Genomic DNA, 18,790 nt, shown 5'->3' with positions numbered 1-18,790 from the left:
CCACTGCCCAGGCATCTGCCTGCTCTGCCTCTGCCATCAGGACTGGACTGGGTTCAGATCACCCAGGCTTCAGGGAGGGAGGCTCGCTCCGATGATTGGACTGGAGTTTGGGCTTGGAACCGGTCCTGGGGCCATGTTGGCTGCAGGAGAGGGAGATTGGGAGGCAGCCATGCCCACATGGGTAATGATGAAGGAGGCTGAGGAGGATGATCCAGACAAGGAGTCTGAAACATCAGGTTGGGTTGGGGGAGCGGAGGTTGAGTCAAGTTGGCCGCCACATGCCGCTCTCAGTCTGCTTCCACACACAGAGGGAAGCAGAGATCTCCCCTCGTCTGATCGAATCTGTCAACCTCTGCATCTGTCAGCACCGGTGTGTTGGTGGAGGGCGAAACAAATATGAATGAAATATAATAAAGATGACCAAGTCACAAAATCATGACAGAGAAGTTTCAAGGACAAAGTTATGATGACATATGAAGTTGCACCTTTAACACCAAAAAGGTTATTTATTCTATTTTATTATTGTCAGGATATGGTCATGATATAATGAGAAAATGAACACAGGTGATGTTCACCTAGACTTTTAGACCAGAGCAGTTCACTCATCAGACTCTCTGCTTATTGGGCCCATTAGTGCAGATTTTGTATTCATATATTGAGGAATAACTGAGTCCTTCAATCATGACTGGTACAGTCGCGGCCAAAAGTATTTGGACAGTTCCACATTTTTACTCATCTGAGCCTCGACACCCTCAGTGTGAAATCACATGACGGAGTCTACCTTTAATTCCAGTCAGTTCACATCAACACGGACAGACGTGTGTGAACTGTAACGGCTGCAACAGTCATGAAGTCCAACAGAAAATATTTTACAGTCAATAGCAGATTTGTTTTACAGGTTGATTTACTACAAACTCCGTGAACATCACTTTATCATCTCAAAATCCGACTGACCCTAATTTTGATCTGGTTAAACAAAGAGAAGAAACACAACAGATAACATCTGTGGCTCAGGAGTGGTCCATATAACTAAAAAAGCTGCTATATACGTAAATATAGTCCATTTATCATTTAATATCACAGGAACACTTTTGGGAATGCGTGAGCTGGTGAAACACGTTAGCACACTGGTCGTAGCTCCTCAGAGCAACCAGTGAAATATGACTGATGTAGTATGTTGTCCACTGTGTGGACGTCCTACTCTGCCCCCCTCCCCCAAACAGACCCTGTTTTTCAGCATTAAAATATATTATTCATTATATTATTTTCATCGATACAACTTTTTAGCAGTACGCTTATGGATACGCCAACGTCCCCATAGAAACAACTGTTTCTGCTGAGGGTGGATGACAGATACTATTTTCACTGTTTTTACTCGACAGAGAATGTTATTCACTAAAAATCACTATAAATAACTGAAAACAAAGTGTGTGTGTGTGTGTGTGTGTGTGTGTGTGTGCGTGTAGGCTTTAGTTCATGCACAGCTGCAGACACACCTCCACACCTCTGTTCACTGAAGCTCAGTTGTTTCGATTTGTGTTGCTCATGAACATTTACTTTGCTGATTACTACAGATGGAACACACACACACACACACACACACACACACAGACCTCTAGTGCAAGTGTGTGTGTGTGTGTGTGTGTGTGTGTGTGTGTACGAAGGGGAGGGAGTTGGTGGCCTGGATTTGGATGGTGGGGGGGGACTGGTGGGGGGGTCTCTTCATTTCTGGGTGATTCATGTTTGAGGAGGGCTTGCAAAATTGCTTTATGGAAAGTGGCGAGCGGCTCGGCGGGAACATTAGCTGGGAAGCAGCGGGGAGGCGCGCGTTTCATTAGGGAGCTCTACTCCGCCTTTATTACCCAGATTTGGAGTTTTATGATTATCATTATTTGAGATAGAATCATTATTCGCATATATCTGCTAGTCAGCTGTTTGGGTTGGGGACACTGGGACATGAGCGGTGTCTGAGGTGATCTGTGCAAGCGTTTGCCATTTTCCCTCCAGTGTGTGTTTGTGTGTGTGTGTGATCTCAGGCTGCTGTGGTGCTGTCATCGGGCCCCGTCGGCCTCCGAGGGGTCCGTGGGGAGGCGGCTGAGGCGCCTGGCGTTGGCGAGGCAACTCTGGCGGATCTCTGACCGAAGTCTGGTCTGAGTCTCCATCAGAAACTGGTCCTGTCGATGGCACACGAGAACACAACCATTAAAGTCTCCCACAGGATCAACACGGTGCTTCAGAAGGAGCCGTTATCTGTCTGACACAGTTCAAAACAAGGATTTAACAAGATCCCCTTTGTTCTGGTGAAGAAGGTCCGTCTTTCCTACTATGTCAACATACCATGACTAAAGAGTGCATCACAGTCAGCACCAGACTCTGTCTGCTCTGGGCAGGTCCATTTCCTGAATAGGCCAATACTGTAAAAGTTGCCCCATCCATAACTGATCAAACTTGTATTTCTTCTGAGAATGAATTAATTCAATGGTTCCTGGCAGAACAACATTTATTTTTAAGCAGAGACACAGAGAGCATTAAAGTAAAGTGTTAAAGTGCTTGTTGATCACATTTCTTCATTATTCTGATCATTAATATACATATATATATATATATATATATATATATATATTATTTGGCACTAGAGGAAAAGAAAAAATAAGGTGGAGTGACTCAGATGAAAAAAGAAATCAGAGGCCGGGGAAGAGGAGGACAGAGCAGTGGCCAGGCGCCGTGCTCTTCTTCTCCCTGGCTGCTGGCCACCACAATCCCTGATGTACTTTGCCGCCTCATAAATTATCGCAGTGATGCGGTGAGATGCTGTCAGCATAGGACAGCATCCCAAAAAGCAGCAGCAGGTCAGGACAGCAGCTTGAGATCTCCTCTCCGATTCCTCTGTCATCACCTGCAGCTTTGTCCTTTCAAACATGGGAATTGATCATGACGCTGAGAGCAGCACTTCAGATAAGATCATTGTGTCGCCTTAGAGGGGGAGGAGCCTGATCAACTGCCGTTCCCATGGTCAGTCAAACTACCACAGCTCAAACTGGAGTCCAGTTCCAAACATCTCAACCACTAATCCCTGGCTACCTAGAAGAAACCAGCCAAAATATGGGGATCTTCATTTCCTGTAGCACAGGGTAGAGGACAGTTTGGATGAATTCAGAAATCCAACCCCTTCAATTGTTATATTTTTCTGAAGGACGCAGGACTCCAGACTAACTTTTTGTCTCACTGTGGCTTTTGTCACTTCAATAATACACCTATTATACCTTTTCTTGACAGTTCCCATATACATTGGTAATTTTTTCACACTTTATGTAAATGACTGTAAACAGGAATAAAGGTGCTTTTTCATTAAGGATGATGAAGGGACCTAAATTTTGTAAATGGTAGCTTTATTTGGCTTTATTATAAGTCCTGCAAAATTGTATTATTATTTCTGATACCACGGAAATTGGACAAGGCGATTGGGTACTTTAACGGAAAATTTACAAAATTAGAATATAAAAGAATGGACAAATGTTTTGTTTCTCGTACAGTTGAACACTGAACAGCATTATTTTTACATGATGATGTGTGTTCAGTGATGGGACATGAAGCCGGTCAGAGGAAAAAAGTACCACAACTCAATATGTACAGACTGTTGGACTCTACTGTTGTACAGGGTTGTTGGTCTTTAACTTTTAACCTGGTCACAGTCAGGTGTCACTCATTCACCCTCTCCTCAGTCTCCTCCCACTGCAGCTGTTGTCTCTGAATGGGACCAGCAGAAGTAGAGTTCACTTTCACTTTCACTAAATATTTCACAGATCGCTCGTGTTACCGCCTTCACTTGCAAAACGTCGGTTACACTTGTGGCAACGAGAGTTGTCTCCATTGATTTGGGTGAAGTACAACTAGACTTTGGACCGGTTCACTCTCTGCTCCAGCGCCATTCGGATCAGGTCAGCGTGTGTGATGGGCAGTGAGAGTTGGCACAGATCCTCCTCAGACTTGGGAATAGCAGAGATTGATCATAGATGAATGCATTAAGTTCTAGAATACCGTAAGCAGCACTGATAACATCGGAACTTATCAATACTATGGTCTTTCTTTTATACCGGGTTTCTGTTCCCATCCCTCGTGTTAGGCCCACCAGTGCGACCAAGGAACATTTTTTTGTCGCATTTCACAGATTTTTTGTCGCAAATGTTATTTGCTTCCAGCAGCGGCTACCGTGGCTGAACATTTTCTTAGTGGAACCACTGCTCGCTTTCTACCCAGTAGAAATAATCTAACATGCCCACAATATCAGACTGGACTAGAATTTCACTCAGTAGAGCACATATGTCCATCAAAGCCCAACTGCCCTTAAATTCAATCTGTACCAAATTGCGCACACTCGTGGATTTCTGTCTCCTGAGTATACCTGTTTTTTTTTGTCTCGATCTATGAATTATACCCTGAGAAAAAGTCTTGCAATGTTGAAGAAAGCAATAAAGCATTCCTGTATCCGCCCCTTCGTCTGGATCCACACCAACATTGCATGGCCTCTTTCTTGGCCCATGTCCCATCCTCCCAATAGGTTTTGTAGAAATCCATTCAGCAGTTGTTTTCTTTTGCATAATCCTGCTGACGATCAAACAAACCAACTAACAAACATAACCTCCTTGGCAGAGATAATGACTGAAGAGACACAACATGACAATTCCATCAGGTTGCCTTTCATCACGTGAGCAGGAAGAGGGAGAAGTCAGACGTTTGACTCTGGAGACTGGAAGCAGAGATGACGGACAGTGAGTGTGACCATCATCAATTATCAACATAATTTGTCTCACCCTTCTTTGACCTTTCAAAATAAAAGCTTTTCAAAATACTGAGTCTTAAAAGCACAACATTGAATCAATTTCCTAAACAAAAAACAACTTCCAAGCTGCAGCACGAGTTCTGCTCTTCTCTTTTCCCCTTCCATCCTCCTTTCCCTTCACCCCCCCCCCCCCCCTCCCTCCCCCTTCTCCCCTCAGTGGTGGTGGTCTGCAGCAGAGCAGTTAATAAAGAGATTGATTATCGGCCTGTCAGGAAGTGACAGTTGGACAGGGCTGCTCTGCATGAATGACAGAGGGCATGCTCACCACGCAGCAGCCAGCCTGACACACACACACACACACACACACGAATGCCTTTGCCAACACCGGGGGTAGGTGAGGTGGTGGAGGAGGAGGATATGGGTGAGACACGAGCATGTGGAGAACAGCAAAGCAACCTTCTGTGTGTCTGTGTTGGAGAGAGAGAGCGAGAGAGAGATTTAGATTTTTTAAAAACATCTTTAATTTCAACAAATAAGACTTTTTTTTACCAGAGAGAGAGACACACACACACACACACACACACACACAGAAAGAGAAAGAGAGACAGAGAGAAAAAGAGAGAGAGATAAATCTATTTGTAAAGTTGAAATGTGTGACGTGATGAATGTCCGTAGTCACAACCCCACATTGAGTTGTTCGTCAGCAGTGTGGATCTTTGTCGCTTCCTGTTGCGCTTCAGGCCTCAGGTCACTATTGTTTCATTGTGAACATGTAGGAGGTCAGAGGTCAGAGGTCAGAGCTCTTGACAGGAAGTGAGGACTCACAAAGTCCCAATGAGTCTGCAGGATGTGCTGACCTGTATCCATAACCACAGACAGTAGATATACAGATGGATGGATACAAACATGAAGCGTAACTATAACAATTATAAGACGGGTGGCTCAGATCAAGCAATCTGATTGGTTCATAGCCGTGGTATAATGAGCGTATACAACGGCTCTGACGTCGAATCAGTTTGCACAGGCCCGTATCACTCTGTGAGTAGACGTGAGCAGCGACGGAGTGAAGCTGAGGAGACTTACGAGAGCTCAAAGCACGCGGTGAGGTTGTGAGGTTGCCTCTGCCTGGTTTACATCCCGTGTCCATGGTGATGTAAACTGAGCAACCGACTTGTTAGGGAACTAGGAGTGAAGCGTTCAACGAACCCCTCGTCCGCCCCACTCCACGTTACCTATCGATGTAACACTACGTCCCACAGCTTCCTCCATAACCTGACATAAGACAAAAGATTGTAAAGTTGTGCACGTGCTTTTTAAATCGGAGCACGACATCGCAAACTATGATTTGCAAACTGAGAGGACAGATTCACAGACTGACCAACCAGATGACGTGAGGGATGTGATGAGTCTCGGTGCTGATCGTCGGAGCTAAAGGTATTTGACACTTTTGTACAAACCAATGTTGTGTATGTGTCTTTAATGAAGGAGACTCCACCTCCTCCTACTTTACACTAATTTTTGTATTTCGGTCTTTGGTTCCTTCTTGTACAATTTGATGTGTAAAATCAACCCACATCTCATGGGAACGTTGTGCCTTAATATCTTTTTATAGAACATGGAATAGAGGCGCCAGACTGTCAGCAAAGCAAAACTAATTTACCGATTTCACAAACACACACTCCTTTCCCCAATCCGCACTACATATTATTTTTTGCACTTGATCAGCGAGCGGAACAATCAATACCTCTAGATTGAGTAAGCGGACTCCTGAGCCCGGAATCAAGACTTATATTTTTTTCTTTTACAAACAGAGAGGAGGAGAGCGTTTCACACCCCGAGAGGAGGAATGGGAGTGGGGGAGGAGGCGGAGGAGGGGACGCAGATGGACAAGTGCTTTTACGGCTGAGTCTTCCTCTGGCTCAGTGCCACGGACACACACTCTCTTTGTTTGCCAGGCTACTAAACTAATAGAGATAAAGGCAGGTTCCTGCTGGCCATGAATTAGAAAGTCATTAAGAAATATAAACACACATGGAAGCTCGCGCCCGCACACACACACACACACACACGCACACAGATGCACACAAACGCACACAAACACACGCACAAACACACACGCGTACACACACACACACACGCACACACACACACACACACACACACGCGCATACACATGTGCACACAGTGCCCCCACGTCCAAGTTCTAATATGTGAGTCATGGCCTCCATTTGACTGCTTGCTATGTGTTTGCGTGTGTGTGTGTGTGTGTGTGTGTGTGTGTGCGCGTGTCTGTGTTTTCTGTATTATATCCCAACCAATCATCATATATCTTTGAAGGCTTTTACTGAAAGGGTGAAACATGCGGTCTGGGTATCAGAGTGATCACACGTGGGTTAAATCAAGAGGAAATTCAATAAAGAGAAAAACTACCAGTAAATCCATTTTTTCTGACTATAACTTTGAGGTCTATTATGTGACTGAATACATGTTCAGAACTGCAATACTCAATACTAACTGCATTACTGATGAATACAATCACTTTTAGAGGAGTGGCTGGGAGCCGACAAATTGGTATGAGACGATAAATAAATGAAAACTGAATCCAAATGATCCACAAACTATAGACACGCTGCTTTTGACAAAGATTCACTCTTGCCTTGTGTTGAGGGGTAAAAACTCTTTCTCTCTATTATTTCTAATTCTCAGCAGTTCATATTACTTTTGACCAGACGTCACTCCATTAAAGTGAGGGCCGGCAGGATACTGCGTGTGGACTGAGTGATCCAGTGTGTGTTCATGGTGACGAAGGAAGACGTCATCCAGTGCAACAGTGAAGCTCACTCATGACTCTTTAATAGTTCGTGTGCAACCGTGGAGACAGAAGCTGTGACAGAGAAGTATCAGTCACAGACGAAGCCTTTAAAGTTACAGGACATTCATCTTGGTGTTTATCAGTTTGAAAATAAAAAAATCCAATGCATATGGAGAAGGTGATCAGTGATTTCAGTCAAGTCATTTTAAGGAGTTTGGAGGAGAAGTGGAAGTAGTGAAAGTCAGAGTCCCACTGTTTCAGAGGAGACCACCGAAAAACACATTTTAATATGTTACCTAAAAAAAGAATCCGTTCAATTGTAAGCTAACTGCCTTTTAAGTTTGCACATTTTTTTTCCAAGTGTGCTTCAGCCATGTAGGGACTCCCCCCCCCCCTAATAAAAAGCCTAATGACACCCCGCCTAGCTGATTAAAAACAACGATCATATTCACAAGAGTCTATATGACAAGTCTGAACTCACATAATCACGTTAGAACTGAAGGTCGCGCTCTTAAACCTTGTGTGTGAAAAATCATTTGCTACATTAAAGAATGTTTGTGCAGCTTGTTTTTCAGCAAGATCTCACTCGAAAATTACTAAACGAGTGGAAAGATGTGGTGACGGGGAGATTCTACTCACAGTGTGTTCTGGGGAGGTCGTAGACCCATGAAGGTCAACGGGGTCAGACTTAAGATGGTCAATGAGATGAATATGATCCATTTATGTATTTCAACATGGTAAAAGATAAAATGATAGCAAGAAGGAATAATGTGTGTTTTATCAATATAAACAGGTTCAGAGGCACACACACACACGCACACACGCACACACACACACACACACACACACACACACTGTGTCTAAGCCGGGGCTCAGGAAGCATTAAAATGTGTTCATAAAAAGAGAGAGAGAAGGAGGAAGCAGCATATGGGAGCCCCGGCAGAGCAGCGTTCTTATATCTATCTGTGAAAAAATTCATTACGGATTCTCACAATGAGTGTGTGCGAGAATTCTCAGTTTGTTCTCATCTCGGGCGAAACAAAGGCACATGTGCTCGTTTTCAGAGCGAGATGCAGAGCGGCCTGATTTCAAAGGCACAACTTGAAAGACGACAGGCAGCTATTTACAATATTTATACATTTAGGATGCTGATACTATGCACACTTGTCCGTCTTCTACTGCGCGCTTGTGTGTGTGAGAGGGGGATGACAACAGTGGGGAAAGGAATCAATGATGAAAAAAAAAGGTTACTTTGGAAATTCTCTGATAATTGGAGCCTTAAAAGGAGCTCATTTTTAACTATGTCACCACGACTGCTCGATGACAATTAATCTGTTTGCGGCTGCTTCCTTGGCATCTGTGCCAATTACTTTATATGCTAATATATGTAAATGACATCTCAGATGCCAGTTTCAAGTATCACGCGAGTGGTGTATTGTGTCTTTTTTTAGTCGTATTGTTGAGGCCGATCGACAACACAAGTGCTTTAAATCTGGAGGTATGTTCCGTCGTGGATTTCATCGTCGTTAGTCTTTGTGATCCCTGATTTTGACTTTTGTCAACTAACTAAAATCTGAATTTAGGAACAAAAAAAACAAAAAATCAAAGCAAAAGTTTTTCTGTTTTTTTTGTGACACAATAATCATATGATTAGTTTAAAGTTTTGTATTTCATTTCTGCTCCAGTCAGCTGAATTAGTTGTTATAATTTTGAGACAAGTAATCGTTTATTATATTATTATTAATAAATGTTAAATATGGATGGTTGGATTAAATGAAACCAGTAAGGGTTCAAATCCGTGACGGGGCAGCTGAGCTACATAATGTTCTACATCGACAACTTATCGGATTCATGACGAGCAAATACTTTGCTGCTGTTTCCCTGAAGGAGACTGAAGACCCTGACCTTTGACCTTTTGGTGGAAGCCAGAAGGTTTTGATTCCTTTTGTTGAGAAACATATTTATTTTTCATGGTACAAAAGAAGCCAAACTAACATTCTAATATAACTTAGAAAATAAGTTATGAGAAGGTAGATACTGTCTGAGTGTTTTATATAATATATAATATATATGTGTGTTCACACAAAGGTCACTTGTTAAATACCCACAAACACTGTTCATTTATGGCCAAGTCTTTGCTTCTTGAGCATGCATGCACTGGATCTATTTAGATTTGCATGTAGAAAGACCTGCAGTATGCAAGCAAATAAAAGACATAATTCAGATATGAGCAGATCCAAACACACCTGAGTTGTTGCTGTAATATTCTCCCTCTCCTTGTCACCAGAGTGACATCGTTTCTCTCTCATCCCGTCCTAAATCAGAGGAATGCTTTGGGGAAGGGGGTTGAAAAATGATTTGAATGACTTTTTTTTTCCACAGTAGATTCAAGTGAATATATTATTGCAGAAAAAAAGGAATAAAGAAATGATTGCAAAATGAATTCAAAAAAGAAAATACCCCAAATAAATTACACTCTGAAATTGGCAAAAGTCTGGTAAATATTTGATCAGAGAAAACTAATAAATGCAGTTTCTTGTAAACGGACGCTGTGGACACATTTCAGTCATTCCCGAATTTCTTTTTGAAACATTGAATAAATACGCAGCTCTGTTCTCCACCACAGCACAGAATCCCCTGGTGGATGTAGGGATGTGCTCCTGGACTGTAACTGCATCGAGTCCATCACCTGATCGACTGATCTACAGTGTGTGAACTGAAACAAGTCAACACGACCTCTTCCCCCGTTCGGCTTCTTTTCTATTGTTCCCTCTGCTCTGCGGCCTTCCATCGCTCCGACTGAAGATGTCACTGTTGTATACCGAATATCTGTGATGTGAGAGTGTGTGTGAGAGAGGGAGAATATGTTTTCACGTTCCTCAGTGAGAAACAAAGCTACGTTGTTGTATTTAAGGCATTTGACTGTGGAGTTTTGACAATGCGGGGGTACGGCAGACACCCTCACCAAAAAAACACGGCATCACACAGAATGAATAAACCCAGCTGGGTGATCTTTACATAAGAGATAAACACATACATGTAAATACAGTCAAATTACACTTATACGTTTTTCTTGTTGAGCAAAGTGCATAGGATATGAAATATGCCACTTTCCCTATCATTAGCCTTATATTTCGGTTATTTTGCCTTACCTTATTTAATCCTCAAATCCTCAAAATCACTTTCTGATTTCACAGTTCCGTCGCATTCACTAGAAACGCTTTTAACATGGCCTATGAAAATATAGAAATAATGGGTTCTAAATTCCAGAGCTGGAGTATTTATTACAGCAGTTATGGAAATGATTGCTGGCGTGGAAAGGGCGGGAGGTGGTGCCACGCTCAGTTCTAAGATACACATGTATTGTTATCCAGCGTGACGGCAGTCTCCTACAGCCCATGTTGGGGTGTTTTTTGGAATTACATCAACATATTTAGGAAGTTATGATTTGATAATTATGGTGATAATCACTGGGTGAGCGAGAGAGAGATGACAGAAGAAAAGAAAGAGCCACAATAAAGGTCACAGGAGTTAAAACATCGGCTGGAAATGAGACAGATCCTGTGAGAATAGAAAAGAAGATATTTCACACACACACACACAAACACACACACACACACACACACACACACACACACACGTGGATTTCCACCTCTGGAGTCGGAACTTGGTGAGTAAAGGAATGAAGTTTGATGTGAAACTCGGAACGTCTCTGATAATGTGTGTGTGCTTTGTGTAATGTGCAACGGCTCTGCGCTTTGGTTCATGCTTAATAAATGATCGTGGATTATCTGTGGATGTTCAGGGAATAAATTACACGAGTGTATCATTTCAATGTTTCCACAACAGCTCGGCTTTGTTTGTCGGGTTGATGTTGGCGATGTTAAAAGGCCCAAGAAATGTAGAAAAAAATGATCGATCAGAACTAGATAATGAATATATATTTTAGATATTTTAATGGATAACTAAAAGGGTAGACAAATATTAAAGGGGCAGACAAATTTTCATATTTGATGTTCATCACATTTGTGTTTTGTGATCAGTGAGCAGAATAAAACAAACAACAAATATGATACAATGGGAATCTCTCTAAAAAAGTCTTTTTTAATGGAGGAAATTGAGAATGAATGATTCTCTAAGCAGTGAGTCCAATTCCATTCGAAATGTTCTGATATGTTTCATTTAATCAGCAGAAATTTGATTTGATCTCCATTAAATAAATAATGTTCCTTTATTCTTCCTTTGTGCAGGGCCGAGTAGTCTTAGTCGGAAACGGAGTTTAAATCTTCCAAAATTAAAGGTAAAACCAAATTGACACTCTTGAACAACTTTTGACAATAAATGACTGAGAGACTTTTAAAAAATGTAATTCTACTGTACATTTGTGAGCTGTTTATGAAGATTGATGTCTTAAACATAAATGTAAACATTTGATGTATTGTACCAGACTTAGCCTCGGGCTAATTTAGTGTTTTGCAGATCTTTCAGTTTGACTACAATAGTTTTATTAGTCATAAGAAAATATATAACAATGTCAGATTAAACCAATGAAACAACTTGAATATGTTTCACTTGGTTAAAATGATTCTAACTTAAATACTAAGAACATCAAAACCTTGTAGAAGATTTGGCACTGGGCCCTTCTACAAGACAAGGTAATCATGAAGGATCTGGTTTAATGCCCTTGTCAATTACCCTTGTCAGCTAATATTTTAATTTAGTGCCGCATTGTCTTGAACAAATTAGCAATTATTCAAATGACAACAGCCCGTACACACAGTGAACCTGGGGCCTTTGTGGACCCTGGTGGGGTAGAAGTTTCCACGATATCAAAAACGTTCCCATAGCTCATACTGTCTAATCTAAGTATGGACTCAATATAATTTGAGGCCACACCGTACAGCAGTCCTACTTCTAAATGTTGCCTTTCCCAACCAAATCTACATTTTAAATACATTGCATTTTGATTTAGGTCCTGCAAATAGTCCTTTCTGTCCAGAAAGAAAGACCCTCTGCATCTCCCTGACCCTGTATTCATCAGGCTGTGAGACTTTCTAATCCCTCTCTTTAGCAGCAATGTGTGAAAGATAACACTCCTCCGTGTGATCATGGAGGAGCCCTGGGCTGCTGATTATCTGGAGAGACCAGTGCAGAGACCCCACCTTTTGGATGTCAGACTTGTGGCACTATGAAATAATCTCTGTAGACCCTCAAAATGGACAACACAAGATCAATAACCAATTTAAAGAGCGATTGTCCAGTTTTAAGGAAAAAAAAGTTGGATGGTCAAGACCCTTTTTTGACAACTTTATTTATATATATATTTATATCACGTCGGGCCAAAACAAAGCCCCTTAAAGGGATAGTTCAGGGATTTTGAAGTGGGGTTGTAAGTTTGCACTTTTTTTTCAAGCGTACTCGCACCGGCAGAGTATCACTCCGCATATCGATGCTACCGCGGCGAGTTGGCCCAGTAATACCTGGCCGAAATACGCTTGAAAAAATGCATAAGTAACTCATACAACCCCACTTCAAAATCACTGAACTATCCCTTTAAGTGAGGTATAACGAGCGTATACCACGGTCTGTCGTATTGAAAACAGACCGAGGAGGGAGGAAAGCCATCAGCAGCTTCTGCCCAAGCTGAGCTGCCATATGTGTGGAAATGTTTCAGGTGACACAGTCACCCCTGACATGTTCTGTGAGGTTACTGGATCGGCGAGGTGTGTGTGTGTGTGTGTTATAAACTGAAGACGGGCGTGTCATGATCAGTTTTCCCGCCAAAGAGCCTCCGAATAGCGATGTGTGTAATTTTGAGAAGGGTCCAAGTGCAGACTTAATCTCCATCTGGGGACTGTCCCCAGCTCCTGACTGTGTCTCCGCCTGCCGAGCAGACAATGAGGCCTGCGGAAAATAATTCTAGTATTTGGTGACTGACGACTAAGCATTGACAAAATATTTTTGAACTTGAGATCTACTGTACACGCTGGCCTTTTCCGGAGCTTTCAACCCCATCCCACCCTTCCTCAGTGAAAGGAGCTGTTGACTTGGTGATACCTGAATCAGTTCACATGATGTGACGACACAGAACACATAAGAAGTGTCTGTGTTGGTGGGGAGATCCTAAACCTGGGCTCCTGGAGTCACATTGTCTGGTTGTCCGCTGACGTCTGGCTCTGAACACTGAACCATGATGTGTGAACGCTGCGGATAGAAATGCTGTATGAATGTGTGTGAACAGCGACATCGCTGACCCCTCCCTCCTCGTCTGATGCATAATACGATATGTTTGTTGTTTGGACTGTGGCCTCACCACCATCAAATGAAGCAGCTAGAACAGTACACGGACAGCGGCCTTTCATTATTTCATGAAATGTGAAACACACTAAAATGTCTCCCTTTTATTAATCATATTCAAATCCACAGCACAGACAAAAGTAAATCAAATAAATAAATAATGTCAGCCTACTCAGCACTCGTTGTTTCCTTAAGGGCTCATGAATTGCTTATGCAGTATTCATGTCTCTTTCATATGGATTCCTTTCATTTCTGTTCCCATGTAGGCCGTTCAACTTCTCATGGAGTGTGTGTATTTGTCCTCTTTGTGTTTTCTGCTACACAGGACCGATCCTTCACATGAGTTTCGTCAGGAAACAGAAAAGATCGACCGGAGAATGTGGGTGACTGGCGATGTGATAAATATTATGTTCACAGGAACAGAAGCAAGAAGCTTTATGTTTGCTGTATGAAGATATTTAACAAAGCACTGCACTGTTAACGTGCTCAATCCCATTTGACAAATGAGCCTTGTTTTCAGCTGCCAGTGCAGAGTCCAGATGTCCAGATGACAGAAGCCTTCGTATGACACCTGGATACAGCCGTGGGAAGAACAGGTTCATGGTCCCCGGTGGAGGAAAAGCTTTTGGGATAGATATTTCAGGAGGCAGGGCATTATACTTTACCTCTTGTACGATACTTGATTCCTCAGATAAATTACAGTTGATGAAAATGAGTTGAAGTATTGTTTCTTTTTGTTTGATGAAATTTAAATACATCTTTCCACAGTTTTCCAACCAGCGAATAGAGGTCAAGAGACAAAGAAATGACTGTGATGGCAATGCATCCACACAGAGGCTAATACTACTGTTATTTTACGTAATATAGTATACAAATCATTATAATGAATCAATGCATTTTTTTGTTTAGTTTATCAGTTTATTTAACAGTTGCAATGCACAACACCACTGTTGAGCCAGACCTTTGCATCTTTACTTTACTCTGGTTAACCTCACACACGTTGTTGTACTTCTTTCCCTAAACTGCAAGAGCGTCTGAACATCAACTCCATTTTCTGTTCCACGCATTCATTATGGGGCGTTTGAAGAGAACATGTTTTGCAGGACACTGAGGACATGACTAACTGATCCCCGACGGGGTGAACCGGGGGACAACTGCAGTGAAGCCTATAAACTGTGGACCCTCCCTCCGTCAGCGCTTGGACAAGACGCCTCGCGACACAGAGTGTCACACAGAATCCAGGGACCCTGGTGTCTGGTGCCAGTATTGCCCGGAACCTCAGAGGAGGGTTTGGAGAGGGTCTCTCTGACCTCTCCAGCAGAACCAAGGGGGGACTGGCATCTGCTTTAATAAGGCTGCCCACTCTTCAGCTCCCCAGCTACGGAATGGGCACTGGCACTGGAGGAGAGGTGGCAGAGGTAACAGCTGGCTGCAGCCGTGGCGGCATGGCCGAGGCATGACCACAGCTTTATTAGTGGCTTCCAGGACACCAGCTGATCCTCTCCCAGGGTCCCTGTCACACTGATGTCTTCATCCTTAAACCGAGCAGACAGGCCAGGCCTGCAGGCCAGTGGAGGTGACAACAAATCCAATTACCTCCCCTCCATGGTGCCCGGACCAGCCAGGGGGAGGAGAGAGGATTAAAGACATGTAAGACTGGACTGTAGGACAAGAAGTGGTACACTGACACCAGACTGTGGCTTTCACTTTGTCCCCTGGATGATAAACCACGGTCAATGTGACATCAGAACCGTCTGTGTGACATGAAGTGAAATCCAAGGATCCAAACTTGTTTGAGATGATTATATATATCCACACAGAGCAGGGGGTAAAGACAAGAAGCTGAGACAGTCACAGTTTTCAAACCCAGCTGCTGTCCTGCTTTGAGAATTGAATCTCCATAAATAAACTGGTTCCCACTGACGCTCAGGAGCAGAACACGTGAAGTGCTCTTCTTCGTCGGCCAATATTGATTGACTGTGATCAACACTGCTGTCCTGTGTGGATTAGGGCGAAGCAAAGGGGGAACTGTTTTCTGGCCTTGAACGAGGCAAACCGCCAGCACAAGAACTGCTCAGCCGCTATGTTTCCCCTCATCCCCCCACCAGAACCCTGCGCGCTGTTCAAGGAGTCTCACCTCATCGTCTGCAGAGCGTCGGTGTTGGGAGTTTCGCCTTCAGCCGGTGACTCTGGTGCCCAACCGGAGAAGATCACTCACCACTTCCTCTCCACACAGGGGAGGGATGATCGAAAATGAGCGCAAAAGAAGTGGGGATACGGGGCGTGTGTGTGTGTGTGCTGAGAGAGCTGAAGGGGGTCTCACTTTTGAGGGCGGTTGCCAAGATCTTCCCAAGATATTTCATATTCATAGTTAAATATTCAGCGCACATGGCAGACAGGGGCAATTCCTGCAGTCAGCCCGCCATTCAAAAGTGAAGGGATGTGGCTTGTGGATGAAGGGAGCGGGAGAGAGAGACACGCATGGGGCTTCATGGTAGTCAGATGAGAGGCTGCCAGCTGCCGGCGGGTGACCGTTTGAGCGTGGAGCCTCAGGACATGCCCGCTGAAAGGCGATGCGATCCGATACCCCCACTTATGCGGGGCTTATATACATACCCCCCCCCTTATTCAGAGGAAGCCCATATCAATAGCAGAACTTTCAGTGTTTTGGTCATTATGCCAAGTTGTTTGAGCGAGCGCCGCGCATGTCTGCATGGGGAATGTGGACTTACTGGGCTATGACCACCAAGGAAAGCCTCCTCTGCATAAAACGACCAAGTGGCTCCTCAAAAATGGTGAATCACACTGTGTGGTGTGTGTGTCAGCGAAGCTGCTGAGGGTCTAAAGTTTCAGAATTTAAACTAGATCAAAGGCTGGGAGACGGATCACGACATATCTTGATAAAGACGGATGATGACATACTCGCAAATTCACTAAAATTTTACCTCTGATAGCATCATCACATAGATCTTTGACATTTATGTTGACCCCTAAACACTGGAGATGAGTGGAGCTGAGTCTTCTATACAAACTGTTCAAACTGTTCATCAGTACTGTGAGCGCCAAGGGTGGACACAACAATGTGAACATGTGTGGAGTATGATTTCATCTGAAGCAGATATTATCCATGTAATGTGCACAGCTCAAAGCACTGTGTTACAGTCCGTGTGTGGGGCAGGCTGGGATAGGCCAACCACATCATGGCTCTACCTCTGACCTGACTGCACCAATATGAGATTGATATTAATCTTGTCGTCCACCCTCAGAAAGACGGCACACGTTTTCCACTGCTCGGGCGTTTCCCAGTCCCTAATGTGGAGACAGTTGGAAACACGGCTGGTCCTGTTTTGGTTTGAGGACCTTTGGTCAGGATGGACAGGAAAAGTACTTACGGAAAAAAAGGATGCAGATGCTTACATTTCCTTCCTGATTAGTTCTTATCAGTCAGCAATTGATGCAAAGCGTTGCAAACACTTCCACCTCGTCCACAATCCAAGAAAAGAATTCCCCGCTCTTACTTTTCACCATTGCTGTTCCTCGGCCATAAGCAACCGACTGCAGAGTAGTACTGCTTCCTGTTTACATCGGCATGCACAAGACCAGTGTCAATTTCCTGTGTGAGTATGGATGTTTTTGTCCCTTTTAAATGAAAGAGTATCAGTGTTTTCCTTTCACCTCCTCTCACTGAGAGGATAGAAACCACCCTCCCCTGCTCCCTGTGATCGAGCAGGTCACAGCTCTGGATCTGAGACAGTGCGAGCGATTCAAAATGACAGGGAGCCATGTCGAGGGTTATTCTTCAAAGAGCTCCACCCTCGCTCCGTATCAGAACCAGCCAGTCCACAGGGGGAACTGGGGCAGGGAAGTGACTCTGCTCCCCTTCCCTCCGGCCCCAAACCAGAGCCCCCCTTTACTCCCCCCACTACACGTCTAAGTGATTACACTACACCCCCCCAGCCCCTCGCTCACACACACACACACACACACACACACACACACACACACGCTCAGAGGAGCTAATTAAGGCTTTAATATGCAAATGAGAACTGCAGTAAATTACACAGCTGGCAAATATGCCTGTTTTTGCCTGAAAATACATCAGGAGTGCAGCGAGGAGTGTGTTGCTGCTGCTGCTGTTGTTCTGTTTGCAGGGAGACAGGGGATTGCCCCCTCCCAGCCGACTCAGCCCCCCCCCCCCCCCACCTCATCTGAGACTCATCCCGCTTTGTCCCTTTCAGAGCCATCACGGGTAAATGTTGTATTTGGATCATTGGAATATGAACGACTGATATGCAGCAGTTTGTCGAGTCCAGCTCTCACTTCCTGACACATTTTTCAGTTACTCAAATATAATTTTTGAAATGTCCTAATTTACAACTCTGAAACAGTCCATCCCCGACTGACACCGCACACGTGTGGCTCACATTTCACCCATTTTAAATCTTTACAACACAGTTTTGACATTACAGGGAATTTTTTCTCACTCTGTATCTTTTGGTTTCATTTGGCAGCATTTCCATGTGAGACCACCACATCCTGGCTAATGACACATGAATGTCTCTTCAGTATAAGGTAATCATGGCTGAAGCTTCAACTGGTGTTTTTACTGCATGTGCTGTGCTTGGATTACAAACCTGGCAAAGCATGAAACTGCCCTGTGGCCCCAGACCCCCAGGGCCCACAACAAATTCTGCATGAATATATGACAATTTGTTGTAATTTGATTATTTGCAACATGTTTCCGAATTGGCAAGTACAACATCGAACTGACAGGGTGCTGTGTCACACATTGTTCATATTTCAAAATATCTCATCACCCTAGATGTGGTCTGTCGGGGCTACGTATTCACATGACCGATGTCCTCCATTGCGACCGGGGTGCGTCACAAAGATGGCGGCAC

General features: G+C 43.8%; 1 protein-coding gene across 1 annotated transcript in view; it reads right to left on the bottom strand.

The window, feature by feature from the left end:
• Window positions 1-2,051: 2,051 nt before the first annotated feature.
• Window positions 2,052-18,790, bottom strand: part of si:dkey-288a3.2 (protein phosphatase 1 regulatory subunit 37) — a 48,308-nt gene continuing 31,569 nt past the window's right edge. Inside the window, exon 11 of the mRNA XM_035611032.2 lies at window positions 2,052-2,174. Coding sequence (XP_035466925.2) covers window positions 2,052-2,174 — 123 coding nt within the window. The remainder of the gene's footprint in view (window positions 2,175-18,790) is intronic.

This window comes from Scophthalmus maximus, chromosome 15 (genome assembly GCF_022379125.1).
Source record: "Scophthalmus maximus strain ysfricsl-2021 chromosome 15, ASM2237912v1, whole genome shotgun sequence".
Lineage (NCBI taxonomy): Eukaryota > Metazoa > Chordata > Actinopteri > Pleuronectiformes > Scophthalmidae > Scophthalmus > Scophthalmus maximus.
The sequence above is the reverse complement of the archived record's forward strand: the minus strand, read 5'-3'. Positions and strand labels throughout refer to the sequence as shown.